At 46.3% G+C, this 22,955-nt stretch overlaps 1 protein-coding gene across 1 annotated transcript in view; it reads left to right on the forward strand.

Annotated features, from left to right (window-relative positions):
• Positions 1-22,955, forward strand: part of ATRN (attractin) — a 167,776-nt gene that overhangs the window by 133,303 nt on the left and 11,518 nt on the right. Inside the window, 1 exon segment of the mRNA XM_081206904.1 lies at positions 15,659-15,766. Coding sequence (XP_081063030.1) covers positions 15,659-15,766 — 108 coding nt within the window.

The raw sequence follows: 22,955 nt of genomic DNA on the forward strand, positions 1-22,955 counted from the left end.
ATGTGATCTATGCTGCATGTTCGCATGTGCGGTTGCGATTTGGTGCTTCTGCACATGCGCAAAGTGCGATTTAGCGTTTCTGCGCATGCATGACCGACGAAACCCAGACGTAACCCGTTCCAGTACTTCCGGGTTTTGGCGTGTCTGTAAAACTGGATGCGGGTGGCGCTGTGGGTTAAACCACAGAGCCTAGGACTTGCCGATCAGAAGGCTGGCGGTTCAAATCCCCATGACGGGGTGAGCTCCCATTGCTCGGTCCCTGCTCCTGCCAACCTAGCAGTTCGAAAGCATGTCAAAGTGCAAGTAGATAAATAGGTACCGCTCTGGCAGGAAGGTAAACGGCGTTTCCGTGCGCTGCTCTGGTGCACCAGAAAAGGCTTAGTCATGCTGGCCACATGACCCGGAAGCTGTATGCCGGCTCCCTTGGCCAATAAAGCGAGATGAGCACCGCAACCCCAGAGTCTGTCAAGACTGGACCTAATGGTCAGGGGTCCCTTTACCTTTTAACCTGAAAGGCAACCTGAAGCATCTGTGACCCGAGGTATGACTGTAACAACAGCAACAACAACTTATTATTTATACCCTGCCCATCTGGCTGGGTTTCCCCAGCCACTCTGGGCGGCTCCCAACAGAATATTAAAAACACAGTACAGCATTCAACATTAAAAACTTCCCTAAACAGGGCTGCCTTCAGTTGTCTTTTAAAAGTAAAATAGTTGCTTATTGCCTTAACATCTGCTGGGAGGGCGTTCCACAGGGCAGGTGCCGCTACCGAGAAGGCCCTCTGCCTGGTTCCCTGTAACCTCACTTCTCGCAGGGAGGGAACCACCAGAAGGCTCTCAGCGCTGGACTTCAGTATCTGGGCTGAACGATGGGGGTGGAGACACTCCTTCAGGTATACAGGACCGAGCCCATTTAGGGCTTTAAAGGTCAGCACCAAGACTTTGAATTGTGCTTGGAAATGTACTGGGATCCCCACTTGCCCATGAAGCTCATCTGGGATGACCTCAGTCTAGTCTACTTTACAGGGTTCTTGCGAGGATAAAATTGGGAGGAGGAGAGCTATGTACAACCACCTGGAGCTCCTTGGAGGGAAAGTGGAACAGTAGGTCCACAGTTTACATGGGAGTTACATTCTGGGCATCGTGCCTGAAAGCCAAGATTGTGCATAGTCAAAACTCATTGGGTTCAGTGGCGAGTGGGATTGCCTAAGTCATTTTTCCTGGACCCTGCCCCCTTTTTAATGTTTTTTGCCGTGCACGTAAAGCTGATTGCGCACAAGTTAAATGCACTTAAGCTGCAGGCTTGCTGTATACAAGTAATTAAAAAATAAATAAATATCAGTCAACCTGACAGAGAGACGTCAAAAACATTGACGTCTGGTCTTTGGGGCGGGGAGTGGATAGTGGCGTGCATGAGGAAGGCGGAGACCTATGGAGCAGGATGGAAGCAAACCTTTGGTCGAGAAACTCTGGCTCATGGTTTAATCCGGCCTCAATGTTCTTCTTAAGGGCAAAAATGTCTCTGTCGACTCGGATGCTGAGATGTTGGAAGCAGAAATGCTGACGAGCTGAGACAAGAGTGCTGCAGTCTGACGAAGATACGAGTTTGGTTATTCCATGTGGCTAGCAGCCCTGAGCAGCCTTCGTGAATTTCTCTGGACTCTGATAAGGCTCAAGAACCTTATCTTACCTAAAACTTATCTTACCTAAAACTGGTGGAGAATTGTTTCTGCAGGTGCCTCTCCGCTGGCCTGGCCTTTACCAAAGCAATACTGAATTAACAGTGAGAAAAGAAGGCAGAAAAATTGGGGTGCCAAGGGGTGGGGATGGAAAAAGACTGCAGCTCCATGCTGGAGATCACTTTTTCTTCTTGCTTAATTTCATTGCTTAGCTCCCGTTTTGCTATCATATATTTTTGCTTGTTCTAGGCCTCTTGGGGTCCAGTTTGCCCTTTGCTTTTCTCTTTGCGAGAAGAAGGGCTTTCATGCTTTGAGCTTTTCCCTCCCTCCACTTTTGAAGTGTTTTGTGGCATTTTTTTCTGTGAATCTGCCTTTTGGGGCACACGCTTTGGTTCATGAACAATTCTGAACAGATTTGGCTTCTGTAGTTTTATACATAAATAATTCTTGTTTTATTTTTGCTTACTCCCCGGTGAGGTTTGAACCACACTATTTTATTTTTTGATCTTTTTCTCTTCCATGCATTGGGTCCTGGATTAATCTCTCCACTCTTCCTAGAATCCGCAGAAACTTGTTCCTTTGAACCCCTACCTGGAAAGACAGATTTAGCATCTCCTCTTCTTCTGCTTAACTTTTAGGATTAATTTGCTACATAAGCAAAGCTTTTAACTGCTATTGACTAGTGGGTGATCTGGAAGGTAAATCAAAGCAGAGATTAAGTAAATAAAAATTACTTCTAAGTTTTGCTTGCCGCAATTGTTGACTGCAATAGAACAGAAATATTGGAAGTATCAGATAAAATGACAAAGTAAAGTTTTAAGAGTGAAATCTTTAGATTGAATAGCATTAAGCTACAAGGCAGAATATTCTGTTTTGTTACCCATGTAATCATTACATTCTATTTTTACCTGCATACACTGTTCCTTACAGTTGTGTATAATAAGCCTTTTTCCACTTTGATATTCTTTGTGGATTATCCTTGCATTTTTCATCATGCAAAATGGTTTTCTGCTTGGGTATTTTAAATAAATTTTCTATATTGATTTCAGCCTCTGATCACAACTCTCTTTCCCATGAGGTCCTCAATTTCAATATCTAGTTCTGTCTTTGGCTTTTGAAGGGAAAATGAGTCTTGCTTTTAACAAAACTGAACTTCAGTTTTGGTAGTTTGGGTTCCTGGGCCAGGACTGCTGAGGTCCCCCTAGCTCACCAGTCAAAGATGGCATGGTGGCTGATGAGATTGATTCAGGGGTCACATCCAGACCAAGAAGTGGTTGCTTGGCCATCCTTGCCCAGAAGAACCACAAGCTTGGGCTTTTGACTTGCCCTTGCAAGGAACAGTTTGTTCCTGGAAAAAATGGTCAGTAATGGGTGCATTGGAATTTATTCTCTTGGAGAGTTAGAATAGCCTTTTTGTAATTACATTGAACATTTCCCAGCTTTTCAGCTGATGGGTGCCCCTTGTTATCGTATTCTTCCCTGCTTTTAATTTGCATTTACAGCAGACCTCGCTTACGTTTTTTAAAGCCTCAAACCTTCAGCTTATTCTGCATACTAAAGGTCATCCATTGTGTCTTCCTTGTTTGGGGGCCTGGTTCTGATAAAATATGTATTTAATCCATTGCTGATGAAGATACATTTGTCTTGTCTTTTCACATGACATCAATTCCCAGTAGCTTTGTCCTGTGTTTGTAATAATTTGAAGTGTGAAAATGCCTGTTGAACAGCATTTGAGTTCTATTTCTCCCCCCTAAACACACACACACACACACACACACAAACACACACACACACACACACACACACACACAGAGAGAGAGAGAGAGAGAGAGAGAGGCTTGCAAAGTTGGTTACAAACCTAATTAGCTAACATTAATGCAATCGCTGCCCCAGGGAACTGGAAACTTAATTTTCGGCTATGATGAAAATACTGCCAGATAATTATTTATTCGTTGTCTTACATGGTGGCTTGCAATTGTGGCTAAGTGTTACTGCCCAATTTATTTTCAAAAGAACATGCCTCTCCTCTCTCGTGATTGTTTAAGCATTTATGTTGCCTCGGTGAATAACTGTTCTGCTCCCCAGTGTTTATCTCCCAGGCAGTCTTGACGGGGCTTCATGAAACCCAGCGGGTGTGGTCCATGAACTAAGGGGGTACATGTCCGTGTTTTCTGATGAAACAGAGTTTTTCAGGGTCGTAGAAGCAAAAAAGGATTTTGGCGAGCTTCAAAAGCACACCTCCCAAATTGGGAGAATGGGCAATGCACTGGCAAATGCAGTTCAGTGTAAGCTAGTGCAAAGTGTTGAGCATTGAGGCAGGATACACCCCCCCCCAAAAAGAACCCCTCCTATGGATACTAATGCAACCTGACATGGCAGTAACTGACCAGTAAAGAGAACTTGGGTTTGTGGCGATTACAGCAATGAAAATGTTTTCCCACCTATGTTAAACCATAGCTTATTTTATGTGATTGGGCTGCATGCTGCTCACAAGTGGCTGCTTCACATCTCCTGTTGAAAATCCTTTGCCACGAATGGGGCAAAACAACACAGAGAATGGCTTTGTGTTAGGTGTGAACCAGTGCCTGTGGTTGGTTTTCCCCAGAGGACCCATGATGAAGAGGCCAAGGCTTGATCTTGGCTTCCGGATAATGGCTTGTAAGGTAAAGGGACCCCTGACCACTAGGTCCAGTCGTGGCCGACTCTGGGGTTGCGGCACTCATCTTGCATTACTGGCCGAGGGAGCCGGCATATAGCTTCCGGGTCATGTGGCCAGCATGACTAAGCCACTTCTGGTGAACCAGAGCAGCGCACAGAAACGCCGTTTACCTTCCTGCCAGAGTGGTACCTATTTATCTACTTGCACTTTTTAAAGTTCTTTCGAACTGCTAGGTGGGCAGGAGCAGGGACCGAGCAACGGGAGCTCACCCCGCTGCGGGGATTCGAACCGCCGACCTTCTGATCGGCAAGTCCTAGGTTCCGTGGTTTAACCCACAGTGCCACCCACGTCCCTATCGTGGCTTGTAGTGAGATAGTCATTCTGCAGGCCATGCAGAGCTGGGTCTAAGCAGTATGGAATGCTGATGCGCCTCTTCTTCTAGTGGTCTTAGTGATGCAGATGGTAGTTGGATGGATGAGGGCTCCCACCGGTCTTTTTTGTTCAGGCAACAACTGATTTTTGGGGGTGGTTACGTTCCTGACTCCTGAGTGCATTGGTTCAGTGTGCATAACCTCACATGGACCCATTCTACCCTTTCCCCAGCCCGTTCCTTCCCCCTTTCCACCCCCGATTAGTTTTTTTATTTGGGGGGGGTGTGTCAGTTACCGCTGATAATGTATTTTATAATAGCTCCCCTTAAGGCTTCAACAAAGACAGAAGTTGGTTCAATCTGGGCATCAGAACGAACTACAGCTTTCACTAATGGTTTGAATGACTATACAGGCAAATAATGATTTATTGCACCATGTGTGGTTTTAATTTAACACCAGGTAAGCACTTTTTTCTCCAGAGATGTAGAAGTGGCCATAATTATGGTTTGTTAGTTTAGACATCACTTCAATCCATGGTTTGCAAAACCAATTCATGTGTGGCTTCTGATTCTAGTTTGTTGGCTGATCACGAATCAGGGCTTATGATTTCAGACTTCGAAACAAACCAAAGTTAAATTTCTGTAAGTAGGGTTTGGTTCGATGTCTGAACAAAGCCAATTGTCAGTGTTCTTTATTCCAGTTTCCACGCCCTAAAGTCCCAGATTTCATTACTCTCATTCTCATAGCTATAAAGAATACTAGTGAGGGTTTAAAATAAAAATTCAAAAATGTCTGCTCCCTCTTCCAATATTTCAATGGTTTTGATATCACCACCATCCTGTCTGTCTTAGATTACTGTTGCTTGTTACTGTCATACCTCATCAAAGGTTTCTATTGTCATGAACAAAAGAATTCCATAACAATTGTGTGTTGTGCCTGGAGGTTGAATGGAAGCTCCTGCATTTCGGTCTGAGGAGTAGCGTAGTATCTTTTCGAGGGAGAATAACATTAATGACTGAAAACTTCGCTTGTTTCAGAATTCCATTTTGGCAGGCCGCCATTTCATGAATGTAAAGATAAAACATTAAAATTGATTTATCCTTGATTGCATAATATTTCATTCTTGTTACATTTCTTCAGTAAAGATGATGTATTGCTCAGTCGGGTTTTCTTAAACCAAGGTCCACTGGCAGCAGTTGAGATCTGCAATGTTGCCAGGGTGTGTGTGTGTGTGTGTGTGTTTTGGGTGGAGGAGTGTTGCTTCCTTTAAAAATTGATGTTCCTCTTGAAGTTAAGCAAGTCCCAAGGCTGATACGTGCCAAAGCTATTTCTTTGTAAAACAGTTTCCAGCAGGGGTGGTGTTACGGATTGATGGTAGCATAGAATCACAGAATTGTCAAGAAGTACACAATAATGGGACAAATCTATAACTTACTTCTTGATAATGGTGTGTGTGTGTGTGTGTGTGTGTGTGTGTGTACTAGTTGTGTTCCTTTTGCATATCATTCTCATAGCTGGATGACCTTTTAATTTTGATTTCCTATAGCACGCGTGACCAACTTTCACCCTTCCCAAGTGTTGTTTAACTAGGATTAGATCTAGGGGTAGATCTAGAATGGTCTTTTTTTAAAAAAGCTAAGAAGAAAAGCTATATAGCTCTCAATACAATTTCCCATTGAATCCTGTACAGCACCTGCTAGTGTCACATTTTTATAACACATTTATAACGTTATAACTCACCAGTATAGATTAGTCCTATGACTCTTGTGAGCCCCACCTCTGCGCCGACAGCAGGAGTGGGTAGAAGGAGGAGCAGGGTGTGCTGGTAGACCACTGGGTAATTCAAAGTAGATCGGAAGGGTTTCTGACTTCCAGTTGTGCAGTGACAAGCAAAATGCATTTCCCTCTAAATTGGATTGCTGTTAAATAACACCTTGGGGGTGTGGGGAGACCAGGAATTGATTTGTGTACGAAAGAACTTGTGAAAATGGTTCTGATGCTGATCACAAACTCTGAGCTGGAAAACGGTGTTATTTATTAACCTACTCAGGAGTAACTCTAGATTAATGGGTCATTTCAGTGAGACCTACAGAGAACACATAAGTTATGCAGTCTTTCCCTAGAGACCTTTAAATGCCTGAATATTGGTTTCAAAACACGATTAGATCTCGCTCTTGGAAAGCTCAGCATGGCTTTCATGAGGCTGTCTCTGGTCTCCCATCGATGGCTGGATAAGGTCCACACTTGTTCTACTTCATCTGTGCTGCAGTACAGGGGACTCTTGCACCTAGCATTTTACTGCTGTGAGATTCCTTTGCCCCACTGTTACTATCCTTGAATCTTGTTCTTCGGTGTCTGGGCTTGTGAATGGTTCATCGTTGTCTGTTCTGATCAAGGGCCTCCAGCATGAATTGAGCAATTTTTTTAAAAAAACACACAACACATTTGCTAAACATGTATTGTCTCATGATTTGAAGGCTTCGAGAGCTATTGCAAGTGCAAGATTCATGTAGCTGTACCCACATAACCTCCTGGGTGGGCTCAGTGATTGTGTGAATATTCAACTCCTTGCCGAGTTAATGAGTTCTGCTTGATTCTTATTTTGGGCATATTTATCAGGACAGCTTGCTCTGGTTTTATTTTACAGCCATTAGACAAAGCGTTTTATGGTAGCTGAAGGGCACAATTACTGCAGCAGCAACCCTGCAATCTGTTTCGCGCTTTCTTCACTTTGCAATCTGCCGAGCATCTTTTTAAGTAGTAGTCTGGAACAGGAGGTCTGGCACATGAGTTTGGGTTCACTTGAGTGGCACTTGTATGGCAGGTTGTCAGTAGAGTATAGGTCAAAAATCCCTGTGGGCAAACTGCCTCCCTTTATAAAGCTCTATTGGCATGATCGTTGCATTGTTCAAAGCAGTCTCCAGAATAGATCCCAGGTCTCACACCTGGATGTTGTTCGCTAACTCTGGGCCAGGGCCGGACTGGTGGTTCCCAAACTGAGCTTAATTCAGGTGGTTTGGGGCATGTCTGCGAAGAACACTTTGACTTCTGTTGTTGTTGTTGTTGTTTAGTCGTTTAGTCGTGTCCGACTCTTCGTGACCCCATGGACCAGAGCACGCCAGGCACTTCTGTCCTCCACTGCCTCCCGCAGTTTGATCAAACTCATGCTGGTAGCTTCAAGAACACCATCCAACCATCTCATTCTCTGTCGTCCCCTTCTCCTTGTGCCCTCCATCTTTCCCAACATCAGGGTCTTTTCCAGGGAGTCTTCTCTTCTCATGAGGTGGCCAAAGTATTGGAGCCTCAGCTTCACGATCTGTCCTTCCAGTGAGCACTCAGGGCTGATTTCCTTAAGAATGGAGAGGTTTGATCTTCTTGCAGTCCATGGGACTCTCAAGAGTCTCCTCCAGCACCATAATTCAAAAGCATCAATTCTTCGGCGATCAGCCTTCTTTATGGTCCAGCTCTCACTTCCATACATCACTACTGGGAAAACCATGGCTTTTACTATACGGACCTTTGTTGGCAAGGTGATGTCTCTGCTTTTTAAGATGTTGTCTAGGTTTGCCATCGCCTTTCTCCCAAGGAGCAGGCGTCTTTTAATTTCGTGACTGCTGTCACCATCTGCACTGATCATGGAGCCCAAGAAAGTAAAATCTCTCACTGCCTCCATTTCTTCCCCTTCTATTTGCCAGGAGGTGATGGGCCCAGTGGCCATGATCTTCGTTTTTTTGATGTTGAGCTTCAGACCATATTTTGCGCTCTCCTCTTTCACCCTCATTAAAAGGTTCTTTAATTCCTCTTCACTTTCTGCCATCAAGGTTGTGTCATCTGCATATCTGAGGTTGTTGATATTTCTTCCGGCAATCTTAATTCCGGCTTGGGATTCATCCAGCCCAGCCTTTCGCATGATGAGTTCTGCATATAAGTTAAATAAGCAGGGAGACAATATACAGCCTTGCCGTACTCCTTTCCCAATTTGGAACCAATCGGTTGTTCCATATCCAGTTCTAACTGTAGCTTCTTGTCCCACATAGAGATTTCTCAGGAGACAGATGAGGTGATCAGGCACTCCCATTTCTTTAAGAACTTGCCATAGTTTGCTGTGGTCAACACAGTCAAAGGCTTTTGCATAGTCAATGAAGCAGAAGTAGAAGTCTTTCTGGAACTCTCTAGCTTTCTCCATAATCCAGCGCATGTTTGCAATTTGGTCTCTGGTTCCTCTGCCTCTTCTAAATCCAGCTTGCACTTCTGGGAGTTCTCGGTCCACATACTGCTTGAGCCTTCCTTGTAGAATGTTAAGCATAACCTTGCTAGCGTGTGAAATGAGTGCAATTGTGCGGTAGTTGGAGCATTCTTTGGCACTGCCTTTCTTTGGGATTGGGATGTAGACTGATCTTCTCCAATCCTCTGGCCACTGCTGAGTTTTCCAAACTTGCTGGCATATTGAGTGTAGCACCTTAACAGCATCATCTTTTAAAATTTTAAACAGTTCAGCTGGAATACCATCACTTCCACTGGCCTTGTTATTTGCAGTGCTTTCTAAGGCCCATTTGACTTCACTCTCCAGGATGTCTGGCTCAAGGTCAGCAACCACACTACCTGGGGTGTACGAGACATCCATATCTTTCTGGTATAATTCCTCTGTGTATTCTTGCCACCTCTTCTTGATGTCTTCTGCTTCAGTTAGGTCTTTACCACTTTTGTCCTTTATTATGGTAATCTTTGTACGAAATGTTCCTTTCATATTTCCGATTTTCTTGAACAGATCTCTGGTTCTTCCCATTCTGTTGCTTTCCTCTATTTCTTTGCATTGCTCGTTTAAGAAGGCATTCTTGTCTCTCCTTGCTATTCTTTGGAAATCTGCATTCAATTTCTTGTATCTTTCATTATCTCCCTCGCATTTTGCTTGCCTTCTCTCCTCCGCTATTTGTAAGGCCTCGTTGGACAGCCACTTTGCTTTCTTGCATTTCTTTTTCATTGGGATGGTTTTAGTTGCTGCCTCCTGTATAATGTTGCGAGCCTCCACCCATAGTTCTTCAGGCACTCTGTCCAGCAAATCTAAATCCTTAAACCTGTTCCTCACTTCCACTGTGTATTCATAAGGGATTTGGTTTAGATTGTATCTTACGTGTCCAGTGGTTTTTCCTACTTTCTTCAGTTTAAGCTTGAATTTTGCTATAAGAAGCTGATGATCTGAGCCACAGTCAGCTCCAGGTCTTGTTTTTGCTGACTGTATAGAGCTTCTCCATCTTTGGCTGCAGAGAATATAATCAATCTGATTTCGATGATGCCCATCTGGGGATGTCCATGTGTAGAGTCGTCTCTTGTGTTGTTGGAAAAGCGTGTTTGTGATGACCAACTTGTTCTCTTGGCAGAACTCTATTAGCCTTTGCCCTGCTTCGTTTTGATCTCCAAGGCCAAACTTGCCAGTTGTTCCTTTTATCTCTTGATTCCCTACTTTAGCATTCCAATCACCTATAATGAGCAGAACATCCTTCTTTGGTGTCACTTCTATAAGGTCTTGTAAGTCTTCATAGAATTGGTCAATTTCAGTTTCTTCAGCACCAGTAGTTGGTGCATACACTTGGATTACTGTGATGTTAAAAGGTCTGCCTTGGATTCGTATCGAGATCATTCTATCATTTTTGAGACTGCATCCCAGTACAGCTTTCGCCACTCTTTTGTTGACTATGAGGGCCACTCCATTTCTTTTACGGGTTTCTTGCCCACAGTAGTAGATATGATAGTCATCCGAACTGAATTCGCCCATTCCCGTCCATTTTAGCTCACTGATGCCCAGGATGTCAATATTTATTCTCGCCATCTCATTTTTGACCACATCCAACTTACCCAGGTTCATGGTTCTTACATTCCAGGTTCCTATGCAATATTTTTCTTTACAGCATTGGACTTTCCTTTCGCTTCCATGCATATCCGCAACTGAGCGTCCTTTCGGCTTTGGCCCAGCCGCTTCATCAGCTCTGGATCTACTTGTACTTGTCCTCCGCTCTTCCCCAGTAGCATGTTGGACACCTTCCGACCTGAGGGGCTCATCTTCCAGTGTCATAACTTTTATATGCCTGTTGTCTTTGTCCATGGAGTTTTCTTGGCAGGGATACTGGAGTGGCTTGCCGGTTCCTACTCCAGGTGGATCACGTTTGGTCAAAACTCTCCACTATGACCTGTTCATCTTGGGTGCCCTGCTCGGCATCGTTCATAGCTTCTCTGAGTTCTTCAAGCCCCTTCGCCACGGCAAGGCAGTGATCCATGAAGGGGTTGACTTCTGTACAGTCCTGTTAAGTTCAGATGGTAATACAATAACATACAATATAAGAATTAAAAGAAGCAAAAAGATACAGTCGTACCTTGGTTGTCGAATGCCCTGGAACTTGTACATTTTGGCTCCCAGGCAATAAAAAACCGAGAGTGAGTGTTCCTGTTTTCGAACAATTTTCGGAAGCTGAAGGTCCAGTGTGGTTTCCGCAGCTTCCGATTGGCTGCAGGGCGCTCCTATGGCCAATCGGAAGCCACGTCTTGGTTTTCTAACAGTTCTGGAAGTCGAATGGACTCCTGAAACGCATTCTGTTCGAGAAGCAAGGTATGACTGTACTGTCAAAATAATTCAGCATCCAGGATTCATAATTGCTACAGACAGGCGGCGGCGGGGAATATTAAGTGGTCCACCAAGACCCTCAGCAATTTCCAAGTGGTCCATGGGGAAAAAATTGGGGAACTGCTTCTGGGCACAATTACTGCAGCAGCAACCCTGCAATCTGTTTCTGCTTCTGGGAAGGATTTTAGGCTAGGAAAGACCTCTGCCTGAAGCCTTGGAGCTTTCCAGTTGCTGCTCTGGGCTAGTTCCTAGTCTTGTAAGCTTGACTTTGATAAGCTCCCCCTGTTCTTATAAAATGCTAAGTGTAGCAAGGGGCTTAAAGAGAGGTGTTCTCAGAGACTGTTCTCCACCTGTTTCTCCATGTTTTCAATGGATTTTGCCAACCATTCTTTGATCCTCAGGTTTCGAACATTTCGGAAGTCGAACGGTCTTCCAGAACGGATTACGTTTGAAAGCTGAGGTTCCACTGTATATATAATGGCTGCCTTTCAGTGTATTTTTAGGATGCTTTTCATTTCAGTAATTTTACATAGTTCATCCGCTCCATGGGCCCAAGTAATGAAGGGAGATTTCAAAACGATGCTTAAAATAGTGGGAAGAGCTCTGTGGCCTTTTGCAGCTGGGCGTTTCCATCTGAGAGCCTGACCTCTTTTCAATACAGCTAGCTAATTCGGCATGGTTACCCAACAGCAGAAGCCCTGCCCAGGCTTCGCTAGTACCTCTTGAGTCTGACCTCACTGAACTAGCAGTAGGGGAAGTACTGAACCACCCCTACCAGTCTTGTTTCACCCAGGGCAATTGCACATGATGGCAGGCTCTCTCACAATTCTACATGAAAAAACTACATTGTTGGCATCTGTCTGTCTCAAGAGACAATGGAGTGCTCCACCGGAGGTGAAGTCAAACCACTGCATTAGCAGCACTGAAGTGTCCTCCATGGGGCACAGGCCTGGGCAGTGTGGATGGAGGTCTTGAGCTGCCTAGATGGCAAGACCCCACTCTGGCCTCACTGATGTGGTTTGAAAAAAACCAGAGCAATACGCTTGGCACCAGCTTGGCTGCAGGAGTTGCGTACAACTGCCTTAGGGACTCCAGATTGGTGTAGGGTCTACTCCCTAGCCTTCTCTTCTCCCAAAGATAACCTGAAAGGCAGTGGAAGTTTAGGATTAGAGTTTTCCTTTCTCCTAGATGGGTTGACAAGACCCATCTGCTCCTCATTTCCCTCTGCAGCGTGTTGTGCAGAAACCACTTTCTTGACCATTGGACCCATTCCCAGGGTGTGGCTGCTGTCACAGCTTCTAGGAGCCACAGGTGAGAGCTGAGTGCAGGGTAGGGATTCAAGGTGGACAAACTACCCCAGAAGGAGGATGACATATCCCCCACCAGAGGAACTACTGTCCCCTAACACTCCACACACTACAAAAGTAGTCCTAAACAGTAAATAAAACATCAAAAACAACCAAACTGAACAATTTCCACATAACTCACAATAAAGACACAAAAACAACAATAGCAGCAACCCCTACTCCCCAGACAAAACCCACAAACACCCCAGCAACTGGTGGGAAGTGAGAAAAATAGACGCCCCTAAGCAATACAGACTGCAGATCAATCCACTCAGCATAATTTCTATATCCTTTGCTCTTTAGGTTCAGTTCTTTTTCTGGACCTTGGAGGAGTTGGTAGACCCTTGAGTTATTTACAGCTGCTGTTAATCTCAAGCAGACATATACCGTATTTTTTGCACCATAACACTCACTTTTTTCCTCCTAGAAAGTAAGGGGAAATGTCTGTGCGTGTTATGGAGGGAATGCCTACAGGTGGCGGGGGGGATCTGCTGCAGTCGTGAGCAGAGGATCCATGGTTCCCCTTCCTTCCCTCCTCCGTGGCTCGCTTTGAAACAGCAAAGCGGGAGAAGAGCCGCTGAGTGGGGGGGGGGAGAGAGGGACAGAGAGCCTGCTTGCTTTAAAGGAGCAAAGCGGGAGAGGAGAGGAGCCTTCTCTTACACCCCTCTTCTGCATTATTAGCAGCATCCTTCTCCACCCACCCCACGCGTGTTCCTTGTCCCTTGAGTGCTTTTCCTTCCCTCCCCACTTAAAACGTGATTACAAAGCACAGATCCACATGGATCCTCAGGATTTTTGCACTGGGTCACCCCAAATTCACCATCAGATCACATAGCATGTCCATGGCTACCAAAAAAATCACGCACCCACTGTTGCCTGGGGCCGCAGTGGTGCAAAAACGTGGTTACAAAGCATGGCTCCACATGGATCATCAGGATTTTTGCATTGGGCTACCCCAAACTCACCGTCAGATCACATGTCTGTGGCCACAGCATGAACCACAAAAATCATACATCCACTGTTTCGTTTAGAATATTTTTCCCCCTTGTTTTCCTCCTCTAAAAACTATGTGTGTGTTATGGTCGGGTGCGTGTTATAGAGCGAAAAATACGGTAGTCCTCCCTACTATGGCACACATGAATCTGATGGATTTGGGAGACCTGCTGACCTTACATGGCTGATGCTGTGGGTTTCGCTCTGTTCTGCTGTTGTTTCATTATAATTTGTCGGTGTGGAGTATCAGCCCTGCAGCTGGCGGGGGAAGCGGAGATTCGTTAACCTCCAACTCAGTCACAGGGTAAAACATTCGTGCAACTTACATTTAAATTTTGTGGCCTGCTTTTTTAATTATTTCTAAAGCATCCCCCAAATTCACAAAATGCAACCATTTAATTATAAAACCGTGCAATTAAAATTAAAACCACAAAACTTATGGAGAATATAGGTGGAAGCGGGCCAGAGACGTAGGAAACAGGTTGGGAAACAATTTGAAAATGCTGAACTGAACAAAAACAATGCAGGAACCGGCCATGTGATGGGGGAAGGCGCTTGGCTATCTGGCTCTGCAGATTTCCTTACGCCAACTAGTTTCTTACATGCTCATAATAGGGTTTTTTTGGAGCTTGTGTGTGATGGATCAGTGAAGTTGCTGTGGAAACAGGCATGCAATGAACACCTTTTCCACCGTCATCCCAAAGCAGAAGAGTTATGAGACCTACCTACCTTACATTGGGCAAATTTGTGATGCTTTAGTACATACATTTGCTCATTTAGTTCTTCTGGCTGTATTGTTACTTGTGAGTTGCCTAGAGAGAACTTCTTTCTATACAATCAAGGGATTCCAGGTTGACTCAGCCCTCATCTCCTTTCTGAGTTGTAGGTCATCTAACCAGGCCTGTTTTCTCTCAATGAAACATTGAGTTTTTTCTTTGTGAAAGGACCACTTTGTTTCCTGTTCACGCGATTGTGAGTCTCAACATGGCAGGAAGGTGTGCGGTGAGAGCCCTGGTCGCAGCAGAGGTTTGCAACCCTTGCTGAACTATCCATCGCCTTCAACTCAGCCCTCGCATCTAGTATATATTTTGGAAAGGAACAGGTTTTCATCTGCTTGGATGTACAGTGGTACCTCGGGTTACATATGTTTCAGGTTACACACACTTCAGGTTACAGACTCTGCTAACCCAGAAATAGTACCTTGGGTTAGGAACTTTTCTTCAGGATAAGAACAGAAATCGTGCTCCGGTGGCACAGAGGCAGCAGCAGGCCCCATGAGCTAAAGTGGTGCTTCAGGTTAAGAACAGTTTCAGGTTAAGAACGGACCTCCAGAACGAATTAAGTACTTAACCCGAGGTACCACTGTAATCAGATGCCATTTTGAATCAAGATGGCAGAAGAACGGACCTTCCAAAACTTCCCTTATTGTAACCCCTGGTTTCAAAACTGAACTGATACTTTGGTTTCTTAGGATTTCTGGGCAGTGCCAGGTATGTGGCTGTTAGCGTCCAGACGAATCTCCGAATGAAGGCAACAAAGGGATGCTTATCTCACTGTGCCTTGTGCATCGGCCCTAATAGGTGATGCCTCTTGGGCAGCCTGTCCAGCTCAGGTTGTAAATCTATAACACAAATGGACCGCGCTGTGAACTTGTTTTGAATTCACCACAACTCCCATGAGTCTGCCTGCCCTAACTCAGGACCAGAGTCGTGGTGGCGGCAGGTCTGATCCTGCACCCCATGTTTTGCCACATCCTGTTAATTAATATATATATATATATATATATATATATATATATATATATATATATATATATATATATCAGTATTGCTTAAACTTTCTTTAACTGCTAGTCTTGAATTATTCTCTTTCTGGGCACAGAGTGCCAGCCGCCGCTCTTGTTTCCTTGCAACAGTGTGAAAATCCCATGAACGCCCGTGACCCTTGAATATGTCGGGCTGCCGTATTAACATCTCTCCATTTATTCAACAGCAACTGCTCCGAGAGATGCAGCAGATGGCCAGTCGCCCTTTTGCGTCCATCAACGTTGCCTTAGAAACGGACGAGGAGCCACCCGACCTCATTGGAGGCAGCGTAAAGGTGAGGGACCACCCTGTAGGAGCACTGTTCCCGTAGTTAATATTCACAGATGCTGTGCTGCTTGACCGGCTTTTGCGAGAGGGAGGCGGAGGAGAGGAGAGGAAGGCAATATTAGAAGTCTAGCCGCAAAGAAGCCGTAAACATTAGAAACCCAGCAGGCCTTGTTTTTGATCTAATTTTCTTTCTCCAGGCTGCTCGTTTGCATCTTTCAGGTTACGTTGGTTTAAATAAAAGTTGCAGCTCTTTTTAAAAAGATTTTTTATGCCTTGTAATCAAGAAGGATACAGTTTAATATGCCAGAACAGTTGGTTGGAAATAGCTGTAGGTGCTGCTGAAAAAGCCTTCTTTGCACGGTCTTTCAAAGGATGGGGGGAGGCTAATTGGCTAAGTATTAAGAAAGTCTTTCGGGTACAACTGGTTACAACGGGGGGGGGGGTCTACACTCGGCAGCAGGTGATCTGGAAAGCCAGCCTGGCAGCAGGTGCAGTGGGCAGAGGGAGTGCCACTGCCAGACAAACTGCTTCTAGCCCCAGCATGCTGTCCTGTGGCTGAGAGTTGGGGAAATAACTTGGATAACTGCCCAGAAACCAAGGAATCTGTTGCATGTTACAACATTGCTGCCTCTGCAACAAGAGGGAGGAGGAAATGTGTGTACAGTGGACACTTGAGTTTTGAACGTGATCCATGCAGGAAGAATACAAAGTAAAAGTAAATAATAGAGAGAGAAAAGGTGGTATAATTAAGAGTGAAATGTAATGAATGTGAGTGGGACTGACACCGAGATCACCTGTATGCACTTAGTATAGCTCACCTGGTAGAGCATAAGACTCTTAATCTCAGGGTCATGGGTTTGAGTCCCACCTCGGGCAAAAGATTCCTGCATTTCAGGGGGTTGGACTAGATGACCCGAGTGGTCCCTTCGGACTCAACAATTCTATGATTGATTTGGAACATAATTCTGCTCATGCACATCCTCTTCATGGATGGGTTCACAGTACTGCAACCAGTCCAAGCTGCTGGGGGGGGGGCACTCCCTACCTCACTGGAAAGCCAGAGGGATAGGTGGAGAAAGTGGAAATACCACCTTAGGAATGAGTGGTGGTGAGATGGCTCTTCCAATTGACACCCCCCTCTCCAACACCCCCCCCCCCGCTTTGAGGGAAGCATAGCCTGTCAGGAGTTTGGCCTACACTCAAGTAGGACATTGGCAGAGACACATGGCCGACTGGCATGTTCTCCCCCTCCTGGTCGATCGTTCGGGAGCTTCAAAAGCTTTCTTCTGCCCGGACATCACAGCAACTGATGCGGACCAACACCGGCACACTTAGGGATCCGCAGGGTTTGTGCACTATGCGTGTGACAGACCTCAGCAACTCAGCATTTTGGCTAATCTACTTTATTTACATATAAACACACATGGAGCACTGCAACATGGCTCCCTCTCTAGCATCAGACAGCAAAGAGAAAAAGAACGAAGGACAATAGTCCCACTCCACGGAACACAGTAACACAAACATCATGTCTCTGTCACTTCCCACTCTGTGGAGTCAAAACATACACTGTCATGTGAAAGACAACAATCCCATGATTGCAACCATGGAGCAGGAATTCTAACATAGCCTTGTTCCCAGTTCCAATGTCTCTGCTGTGGGATAGTATCCACTGCCCTCTGGGTTGTGAACCAGTGACTTCCCTGCCTGATTTGTAGGGGTGCATCATAGCAGAGGCAAGGAGAGTGGGCTTTCTGAGGTGCAGCCAGTTAAGGAAGGGCTTTGGCTCAGTTGATAGAGCAAATGCTGTGCCTTCTAGGGCTGGGCGATGCCAGCTTTTTAACATCCTGATGCATCACCAGCTAAACATCGTGATGTAGTGACACATTGCAATGTTGAAGGGGAAGGAGCATCATTTGGCCCTGGCCCCGCGTGACACCGGGGTGAAGCCAAATTGCCTCTGTCGGCTCTCCCCACAACCAGCACCCAGCACGGAGGGAGAGGCATCGGCCCTGGTCCCCCGCGAGGCACTACGGTGAAGCCAAACTGCTGCTGCAGTGCCCGGCGCAGGGAGGAAGGAGGCAGCCGGAGAAGGTAAGGCAAGACACTGGGTGTCAGGCAAGCCTCACCCACAATGTACTGCCAGGTGAAGACGCCATTGTGCTCTGGCCCTCAACCCAGGCCTGGACCACGTATCAATGCAAGCACCCCAGGTTCAGTTCCGGGCAGCTCCCGGTAGGGCTGGGAATATTCTCTGGCAGTGGCTCTCCGGCAGCTAGTTGGGCCAGGGATCTGCTTCCGCAGCCGTCCTCCACCCTCCCTCTTTGCTTCCTCTCGCCCCTCCTGCTTCTGCCGCCTTGCTCCTTCAGCTCCTCCTGGGAGACGATTTGACAAGCTGCCACTTTTTCGTCTGCGCCCTTTTCTCCCCCAGCTGGGGAGCCGTGAGAACTTGGCATATGTTCGCCATCAGTATGGGAACAGACAGCCCTTGTTCTGAATGCGGAGCAGGGTTAGGGAGTTCATGGATGTACAAGCTATTGAAACCCTCTTAACTTTTGTGTATGCATGTGTGAGAGTGTAGAATCTGTGACTTAAACTGAAGTGGCATGACTGCAGGGGGCGCGGGGATGGTTTGCCCGTCGCTTTCCGGCACGGGAAACAAAAAAGGACCTAATTTGTCTCCTCAAGCTGCCCCCTCCCGCTTCCTTTTCCTTGCTCTGCTTATTTTGTAAGCAGAAGAAACTCAGGTGTGCAAGTGCTCCTGTAACACCTCTGAGTATAATCCCTGGATGGTGTAGATCAGGTGCAAATTGCTAATGTGGTTTAGTCGGGACCCTGACCCTATTTCAGGGAGGTGGGGAGAAGGATTGGCCATTTGGGTTGTCTGGCTCAGGTGCCAGAAACTCTTGGGCTGCGCCCGCACAACAGTTTTAATTCCCAGTTATCTGTGTGTAGGGATGGACACACCCACAAGGGCTGCGTTATGTGAATATTGTACAAATGGTCAAGCACACCACTTTGTTCGAAAATTAGGCAGATTTGTATCCTACCCCAATTTCACGCTCTTGGGAATTGCAAGGAGAGGAGCAGCTTCCACAAGCACGTTCCTGGCTAATTTTTACATGGTCCTTTTATGCCAATGTGCAAAGGTGTGCCCCAGTGGGCACTGTAGGCAGAGGGGAGACCAGAGCCTTATTTGCTGCATTGCAAGAACAGCAGTCAAGGAAGAGGATCTGCTCCGCCCCCTTCAGGCCAAAGGGAAGAATCTCTGGGATGCATCCCTTCTGGACAAGTGGCCAAGGGAGCCACCCACTCCCCACCTGCTCCTTTAGCAGCTCTGTGGCCTATTGCTGCGGCTGGTGGGAATGGTGGCCCTCAGATATTTGGGGCAGCATTCCCACCCTGCCTATGGAGTAACAGATTGGGGGAAAGGAGCCTGGTGCCACCCCAGTGTTTGCCAGTTCTTCTCAGCAGGCCTCCCACCCCAGACTGTTCCTTGCTTCCTTGCCACCCAGTTGTTCTGGCAGGGCTGGATCCTGTGGGGAACCGGAGTTCGGAGCACCCCAGAGCTTTTTCTGCATGGAGATGGTGGCTGTGCAGGCAAACGCCACGTGCGAATTGGCCCTCGACTGCTTAACTTACTAGCGGCCCACCAAATAGTAGGAAATGGGTCATTTTAGTCAGCAAGGGTCTCTCACTTTCCTTTTGTGCCTGGCCAACTGGCAGGTCAGATTAAGCTAATTGCATCCTAGGCGAACGTCTTGCAGCTGGACTCATTTTGGAACAGTAGTCTCAATTAGTATATTTCCTGCAGTGCATAAGAAGGAAAAGAGAGAGCGATTTACCCAGTAGGAATGACGTCTTTCTAAGCCAACGCGTGACTAGCAGCCTAAAGGAGTGGTTCCCCCCCTTCCCAACCACCCCCCTCTTTTATATTCCAGCTAGCCGGTGGGCAGCCATTTTGGTTTTGCATCTGGTAGCCCTTTGCTTCACAAGGGCCAGTGTGGCAAGTTGACCCTCTAAGGCTTATCAGCTTGTTTTGTCATTAGATACCTGTGAAATACAGCTCTCTCTTTTTGGCAGAGTTGCTCCGAATCAGATTTAGAGCTGAGCTTTCTTCATCCACTTATTCCGAGAAGAATATTGCTTTGAAGTAGCTTTTATAATCGGCAGGTGTGAATGATCTAAGATTAGCAAAGCTTGTAAGCTGCTTGGCAATTTAACATTCTGTACTGAGGAAATAAAACCAGATTTCCGGCGCAATCTATCTAGTAGCGTGTAGGTCCTCATGTAATCTTGGAGCTGGGTATAAACAGGAGGTCACCTGGCAGTATGACCCACTGCTGCAACACAAGACCCTCCCAATGTCTGCGTCTGAGCACCATGCACTTTTAGCAAAGCCAATGAGGTCCACGGCCTCAGGGCGTGTGGGTAGCAGATCGCTCCAAGTAATCCAAGCGGAGTTAGAAGAGCTTGATTTCCCCTTATGAACACACCGTTGTGGGTCTCTGCCAAACTCTCCCACCTCCACGAAATCCCACCTCTTCTCTGTCCTGTACTGGCTTTCTGTCTCTGCCTACCAGCCAGTTCAGGTCCTTTCTTTCAGCTGGTCTCTGTCTTCATCAGCTCTCCTCTTCTTCTCATTAATTTTGCTGGGAGCAGCCTCAGCAGCTGATGATCCTTCTCTCACTTTTGCTCCTTCTCCTGTGTTGATCTTGATGGACCAAAACTAGACATGACTATTAAAAAACCCCATACACACACAAGAGAACATACCATACCAGAGGGATGGTTTTGGGCTTATTAAACCTTTCCCCCTTTTGTCTTCATTCTATTAAAAATTCTACTTCCCCTCAAGCAGTTCTTCTCAACCCCCCACCCCATAAAGGAAGATACAGCAGTGCTTGTATTGTTGCCCCTGAAGAGGGAGGCTGGGAGTGTAATATCCATTGGTCAGGTCACCCTTAATAAAGGTACTGACTATCTGGGGATTGTGGCCCCCCCCCCCCAAACGGCTAACATTCAGATTCCTGTGTTTTTTGCACATGCATCACGTCCAGTGTGTCGTTTGCAGAACCACACCACCTCCGAGTTTTCAGTGTTTGGTTTGGGGCAGCATTATGAATTGGGTGAATTAGATTCGCCTTGATTTCTGCTTTTTGTAATCTTCCTTTATGAATGCTTCGGTAGGAGGGGAGTGCTGTCTTGAGGATTTAGCAAGGGTTTTCAAAAGATGAGCTGATGATGCAATCTCCCCATCTCTGGAGATCCCCTGGACTCCGTCGCCTTCCCCAAACTTGTGGCAGCAGGGTGTCTCTTCTTCCCTTCCTCTCCCTCCTTCTCTCCATCTTTCCAGTGCCTAGCATGCTGCAATGGTCGCATCCCTGGTAATGGAACCTCTGGCAAATCTACTTCTCCAGGGTTCTTACATCCTGAGGAAGGGAGGGGGAAACAGAGGGGACTGGAAACCTTGCTGCTAAGCTGCAAATTTCGAGGGGGGCCGGAGATCTAGCTGGTAGACAGAAGGGATGGCGGCAACCGGATCCTGCTTCAAGGCAGTATGAGCCCAGGCTCAAATTTGGATGTGTCTGGGGCTCACCTCTGACGAAGCACTTCAGACTGGGGGGAGAGGAGCCTTCTGAACTTACGAGTCCTCCCCTTTAATAAACAAAAGCACCCCTTCCTCTGCAGCGTTTTAAAAACATGCCTCTAAGGCTACCAGTTCACTTGATGCAAGCCGTGTCGGTGGGCAGGTGTGGAGCAGATTCTAATGTGCAGGGACATCAGAGCAAAAGGAGGCAAACTGTTCTTGGCTTCTGTGTTCCACTTGGTGCCTCTGCTGACATCACCTTGCTTTTTAATTCATGGAAAGGAACACGCTGCCCTTTGAACACCTGGCAGGGGGACGCTGTTGCCCACCACAAAGAGCTGGAGATTATGCGGGCAGCTGAGGTGTGCAAAACGGATTAGCTCCGCTTAAATTTCACTTTATTCTAAAAAGGCTCCTTAGATACAGGAGCGGCAGGAGGAAACAAACCTTTGTTGTTTAATGAATTATTTCTAGCTAGCTTAGCAAGGCATGGAGTTAGACAGTTTTTGCAAACCTGGGACCAACTTTTCCTGGTAGGTGCAGCAGAGCGGTGGCTGTGATGACCTCTGGGTGATTCTGCTCGTAGGGTTTCAAAGGGTGGGGCCGGGATTTCAGCTCGTGCATTTTCTACGCTCACAAGTGGGGCAGGGCTGTGAAGGAGAGTCTCTACCCCCATTGTTCAGCCCAGACACTGAGGTCCAGCTCTGAGGGCCTTCTGGCGGTTCCCTCGCTGCAAGAAGCCAAGTTACAGGGAACAAGGCAGAGGGCCTTCTCTGTAGTGGCACCCACCCTGTGGAATGCCCTCCCACTAGATGTCAAAGAGATATAAACAACTACCAGACTTTTAGAAAACATCTGAAGGCATCCCTGTTTAGGGAAGCTTTTAATGTTTGATGCATTACTGTATTTTAATATTTTGTTGGAAGCCACCCAGAGTGGCTAGGGAAACTCAGCCAGATGGGTGGGGTATAAATTATTATTATTATTATTATTATTATTATTATTATTATTATTATTATTATTATTATGTTGTTGTTGTTGTTGTTGTTGTTGTTGTTGTTGTTGTTGTTGTTGTTGTTACTGCATGGGGGGATTTAATGGACATGGTTGGAGAAGAAGTATGTGGAAGATTCCCCCCCCCCCCCGGGTTCATGTTCAGTGGTCATTCTGTATTTTTATTTTTTTAAGTGTTTGGCCCTTCCTATCACCATTAATTGGATTTGAAAAAGGATAACCCAATTCACTTATTCATCTGGTGTTTCGCAATACTTAATTAGGACTGATTATCACTCTCAGAACGAGTATGGGGAATCTGTTTTTTGTTGTTGGCGTCTATTTTTATAAAGAATGTGTTTATCAATCCCTAGACCTTGCGACTTGGTGAATTTATGTGAGGAAAAGTAATGGGGCAGAACGGAAAGTTCCCCCCGAGGTATCTCAGCACACTTCCACGGCATCTTGCGAAATGACACCCCAAAGAAGGGGGCGGGGGAGTGTCAGACAGGCCACCTAAGTTTAGTAGGAAGCTTGGTCTGGGCAGAGATCCAAGAAACCTGTTCTATCACTGTGGGAGCTGGGCTATCTAGCAAGGCTTGCTGTTCCTGGGAGA

Source organism: Podarcis bocagei (genome assembly GCF_964188305.1).
Source record: "Podarcis bocagei genome assembly, chromosome: 9".
NCBI lineage: Eukaryota > Metazoa > Chordata > Lepidosauria > Squamata > Lacertidae > Podarcis > Podarcis bocagei.